The sequence below is a fragment of the Benincasa hispida genome, chromosome 11 (assembly GCF_027475165.1).
Source record: "Benincasa hispida cultivar pf3 chromosome 11, pf3_genome.v1.1, whole genome shotgun sequence".
NCBI lineage: Eukaryota > Viridiplantae > Streptophyta > Magnoliopsida > Cucurbitales > Cucurbitaceae > Benincasa > Benincasa hispida.
Genome location: NC_143488.1, coordinates 39,770,619 through 39,775,327, shown reverse-complemented (window position 1 = coordinate 39,775,327; position 4,709 = coordinate 39,770,619). Strand labels below are relative to the sequence as shown.

The following is a 4,709-nucleotide window of genomic DNA, read 5'->3' as shown; positions in this document are numbered from 1 at the left end:
ATAAAAATAATGGATACCAATAATTGCGATAAAGAAAACAGTGCCACGCCAGTAAATGCCATTGCCAATCCGAATATGCTTCAAAACAACTATGGTCTTGGACACGGTTTGATGAACTAAGAAAAATTTCGCAACTAATATATCCGTAACATTTAAAATTTTTAAAATTACAGATTTCGCCCAATTGCTTGTAGAAAGTTAGAATTTAGAATTTATTAGTCAAGATAAAATTTTAGTCCTTATAATTTAACAAATTTCATAAATAGTCCATATATTCTTATAAATAATTTTTATCACGGATGAATTACTACTATTTATGAGAATCTGATTAAACTAATCAAATGACCTAAATTCTAATTATAAACTATAGGGACTAATTTCAAAGTTTCTAACAATCATAAAAATCACATTTATAATCTAGGGCCTCTTTGGAATGACTTAGAAAAAGTTGTTTTTAAAAGTTCATTTTCACTTAAATACTTTTGAGTAAAAGCTATTTTAACCTCCCACGTTTCTACAGTAACAGTATTTAGTACAACTTGTTAAAACAACGAACTCTTCCTCTCTCCAATATTTCCATGACTCTATCTGTCAATGATCAACTTCGACAACCACCTTGACTGACTAATTTCGGTGATCACTTTAACAGCCAAACCCAATGAAGACCACTTTCAATGTCGAATTTCGATGACGACAACCCCCGATGACTACCTTTGATACCACTTCGTAATGTTTAATAGACTTCTCTTATTGTACTTTGACATTTATAGAAGCACTTTAAACATATAGCAAACAAAAAAAATTTTATATATAAAAACAATTTTAAAAAAAAAGTAATCAAAGGCATGAGTGATTTTATTTTAAACAATTTTTATAGAAGTGTTTAAATGAAAACGACTTTTTCATCCTTGTAAATCCAAAGATACCCTAATATATAATATGTTTCATGAGTTTCATGAAAATTTAAAGCAAATAAATGTGTATATATGAGAAAAAATTCATTCATAAAATTGAACTAGAATATAAATAAAAAATACACCAAAGAATCTCTTACAATGACACTAGAAATATTAGTCCTTTGATGTCGGTTAAAATAAAAAGGTACGGATGTATAATGTCGGTCGGAGAAGAAAAAAATGAATCTTTAATATTGGGTTTTAACTGACATTATAGGTGAGCCTACATCACTTATTCTGTGGTATTTTGCTATCCCAAGGTCCCATGATTCTTGGTCTTCATGATGCTCCAAGTCCTGCTCCTTTGTCTATCAACTTAAGTTATAAAATGTTTCAAGAGGCTCATGTTCCTGACATCATATACAACATTCATCCTCCTAAGTCTCATGATCTTCCGTTGCTTGAGGAGCTTCGAGTTCTTGAGGGTGGATTACTGATTGCCATTGAACTTGGTACTTGTATTCTTCAAGTTCTCACTATTGAATCGTTCTTACAATTGAATCTCACATTGTGCGTGGGCTCATTGGAAATCTTACTGACAGAAAGACGAATTGGATGCTCTTATCCAGCTTCCTCTCGGGCTTCTAATTCTTTGCATCCTCTGGATTTTTTTTTCAAGGTAAAAGGGGGAGTGCTTGGGGGCTATTTTCTATGGTGTTTTGTGGTTGTGGTTAAGACCTTATTCTTATTTTGGCTTGGCTGGTTTTGTTTCTGTTTCAGTCATTCGTTATTTGGCTGTTGTTGTTGGTTGGTTTTCTTTATGGTTGTGGCGGTTGACTTCCGTCTTTGTTGTTTGCTGCTCTGTTTGACTGTGTTCAGCATGTTTGTTTATTTTCCTATAAAAGAAAAGAAATTAGCCCAAGTGGGAGTTTCATATTGTAGTTGTGTTGGTCGGTCATTTTTTCTTTGAGCATTCTGTTGAGGCCTTTATTCTTACTCATGTCAAAGGCTTTTTAACTCATCCGAGCTGCTGTTCATCTGGAGAATATTTCTTCCTTTTCGATGCAGATTTTCAGCATTGCCTTCCGTTTTGGCTGCCACGAGGAATTTCGATCTTGCAGATTTGTTTTATTTTTGTCTCGCATATATATTCATCTTTATTCGTCTTCTAGGGTTAACCCTTTTGAATAAGGGAGATTGTATGTGCTCGCCGCTGGAGTTTCTGTTCAACCTTCTGCAAGTTCATGCTATTCTTGGTTGTTCAATGAACGTTAATTATTACTGTTGAGTGATACAACAATTGGTAAAAAAAAACTACTTGAGGAGAACCTAAGTGAACATATGTTTGAAGGTTGTATCAAACATGAGATAAAAGAAGAAATACATAGCTTCGAGTTACAAGGACTGTGAGTCTAGATAGTGCGGACTATCATATTCCTTTGTAATCACTAAATTCTATCAGTGGAGTTCTTTTCATGGAGCTCTCTACCTTCCAAAAGTAGGCGTGGTTGCATCGAATTTGATTATCAATTTCTACGTGTTCTTTCTTCTATTTGTCTATTTGGCTTTTTGTCTCATATTCTATCTATGACATTGTGTTTGACTTATGGGCTATGTCTTTAGACTAGTTGGAAGACATGTGCATCACACATGGCTTAACATTCTTTTTATATAAATTTTATAATAAATTTTAAAGTGTGATTTAATTGCTTTTTAACATGAAATATTTATTCAATATTCATTGAATTTAATTAATAAATATTTAATATAAAATAAATTAATTTAAAAATAGTAACTAAAATTATATATTTCTTAGTTTCAAGTTAATTTAAAAAATAGTGACTAAAATTATATATTTCTTAGTTTCAAGTTAATTTACAATGTATATGAAATATTTTGAATGTTCTAGAAAAAATTTTAAACAATTTTTAAAGGGATATAATTTTTTTGAATGACTTATAATTGAATTAAAATTTAAATAAAAAATATATATACAAAAAATAGATGGGAGGAAAAAAACGAATAAAAGCCAAATTTTTATATTTTAAAGAATTAATCTTCTTGTTTTCAAGTAACAAAGTTTCTTTGAAACTTTGGATTATAAAATGAAAAATAAAGAAAGTATGAAAACGATCATTGAAATATAATGGAATTTAAAAAAAAAAAATGAATGGTAAACATTGAAACTAAAATGAAGAAAATTAAATAAATTTTGACCTAATATTTTCTTAATATTCTCAACTCCACTTCAAAAGTAATTATGTGTTCTAAAAAAATTAATAATGACTAGCTAATAATTATTACTTTAAATTAATTAAAAAAATTATTTCTTTAAATGACACATTCCCCTTTCTAAAGGGAATAAACAAAGAAGTCATTATAAAAAATTTAAATACGAAAAAACATAAAAGATAAATATTGATAAAAATATCTTAATTCGGCAGGTCAAACTATATTATATTCAATTTCAATCCATGTTTATTTTACTTCGTAATCCTATTCTAAAATTTTCATTCTAATGCAGATATACTCACAAGATACCTATTTTCTTTTTATATAAAAAAAAATATCGTTAATGAGATGAAAAACTCATCTATAAGAACTAACAACAAATCCTATTTTTTAAGTATTTAATTTTAATGGCTAAAATTAAAAAATTAATAAAAATTCAACGAAAAATCCAATTCTAAATCTAAAAAAATTAAAGAAATTGTGTAAAGATTCAAACTTGAATTAATAAAATTAGCTCTAAGTAAGATAATTATTTTGATGAATTCTCAAGGTTGCCTTTAATGGATTCTTCAAGATGCCTTTTGACTTTCCATAATTGATGTAGCCTTTTACTGTCATCTGGACCAATCCAATGAAGTTTATATTATTATACCGATCAATACTACATATACTACTAAGTGGTACAAGTGGTAAGATCGGGTAGATCCACAGGGAAGTGCAAAGAAGTTTCTCAAATTTATTTATTTAGTTAAAGCAATAAATGGTGGGGTTTTGCGTGAGATTGAATTAAGTTCATTGAGAAATAAAATGGTGAATGTAAATTGCAAGAAAAGTAAAAGAGGTTTATCCTAGTTTTTAGAGGTATCCCAATTGCTTGCTTGATCGTAGGTTCATCAGATTAACTTCTATACTGTCTAAACTTAGCTTATAGTAATTAGAAAAGCTAAATGGATGTCCTATTTATTAGAGTAAACATGCAAAACACGGAAGCTAACAGAATCATTAAGCACTCTAATTACATTAATTTGAGTAACAAGCATAGAAACTCATAGTTTTTCAAACAATAGGGTTTCAGTTTGTATACCTACTCCAAGAAATTGGCTTTAAATCTCTTCAGTAGACCACCAAGAGTGTCTTCTCTATTAATCTCAGCCTTGGATTGAGTGGTGGAACTCTTAATTGAGATGGAATTGGAAATGGTTTGGAGAGTATTTTAGAGGAAAACAATTTTCAGCAGAATTTCTCTAAAATTCAACTATATGTCCCTTACATTGATTAATTCTTAGCCTTTTAATCAGATTAAGCATTCAAGCACTTGAATAATTAGCTGATTGACACTTCAAAGAGCATTATACAAATAGACTAGATGTTAATTTGTGGATAAATCCACTAGAAAAGCAAAATTAGGGTAAATCCATTTAATTTAATAATTTTCTAATTTTAATTATATTTAATTTAAAACTAAATTACTAAACGAACCTTGGGACTCTTCCGTACCTATTAAGGCTAGTCATCATTAGCTCTTTGTCTTTCTAGCCGCTTTCCTTGCTTTGCCATACCGACGAATGGACTTACTAAGTC

At 29.5% G+C, this 4,709-nt stretch overlaps 1 protein-coding gene across 1 annotated transcript; it reads left to right on the top strand.

Annotated features, from left to right (window-relative positions):
- Positions 1 to 1,072: 1,072 nt before the first annotated feature.
- On the top strand, positions 1,073 to 2,209 carry LOC120089864 (uncharacterized). The gene is made up of 3 exons (XM_090307556.1): positions 1,073 to 1,408; positions 1,499 to 1,575; positions 1,965 to 2,209. Exons 1-3 carry the CDS (start codon positions 1,222 to 1,224, stop codon positions 2,085 to 2,087), a joined length of 387 nt encoding a protein of 128 aa, XP_090163682.1. The 5' UTR covers positions 1,073 to 1,221; the 3' UTR covers positions 2,088 to 2,209.
- Positions 2,210 to 4,709: the final 2,500 nt, after the last annotated feature.

Bases quoted from the DNA above. Each gene is read 5' to 3' on its own strand.
- LOC120089864 (XM_090307556.1), top strand. From the start codon at position 1,222: ATGATTCTTGGTCTTCATGATGCTCCAAGTCCTGCTCCTTTGTCTATC. The intron at 1,409-1,498 runs GTACTTGTATTC...TCTTACTGACAG, and splicing joins ACTGATTGCCATTGAACTTG to AAAGACGAATTGGATGCTCT. The intron at 1,576-1,964 runs GTAAAAGGGGGA...TTTTCGATGCAG, and splicing joins CTCTGGATTTTTTTTTCAAG to ATTTTCAGCATTGCCTTCCG.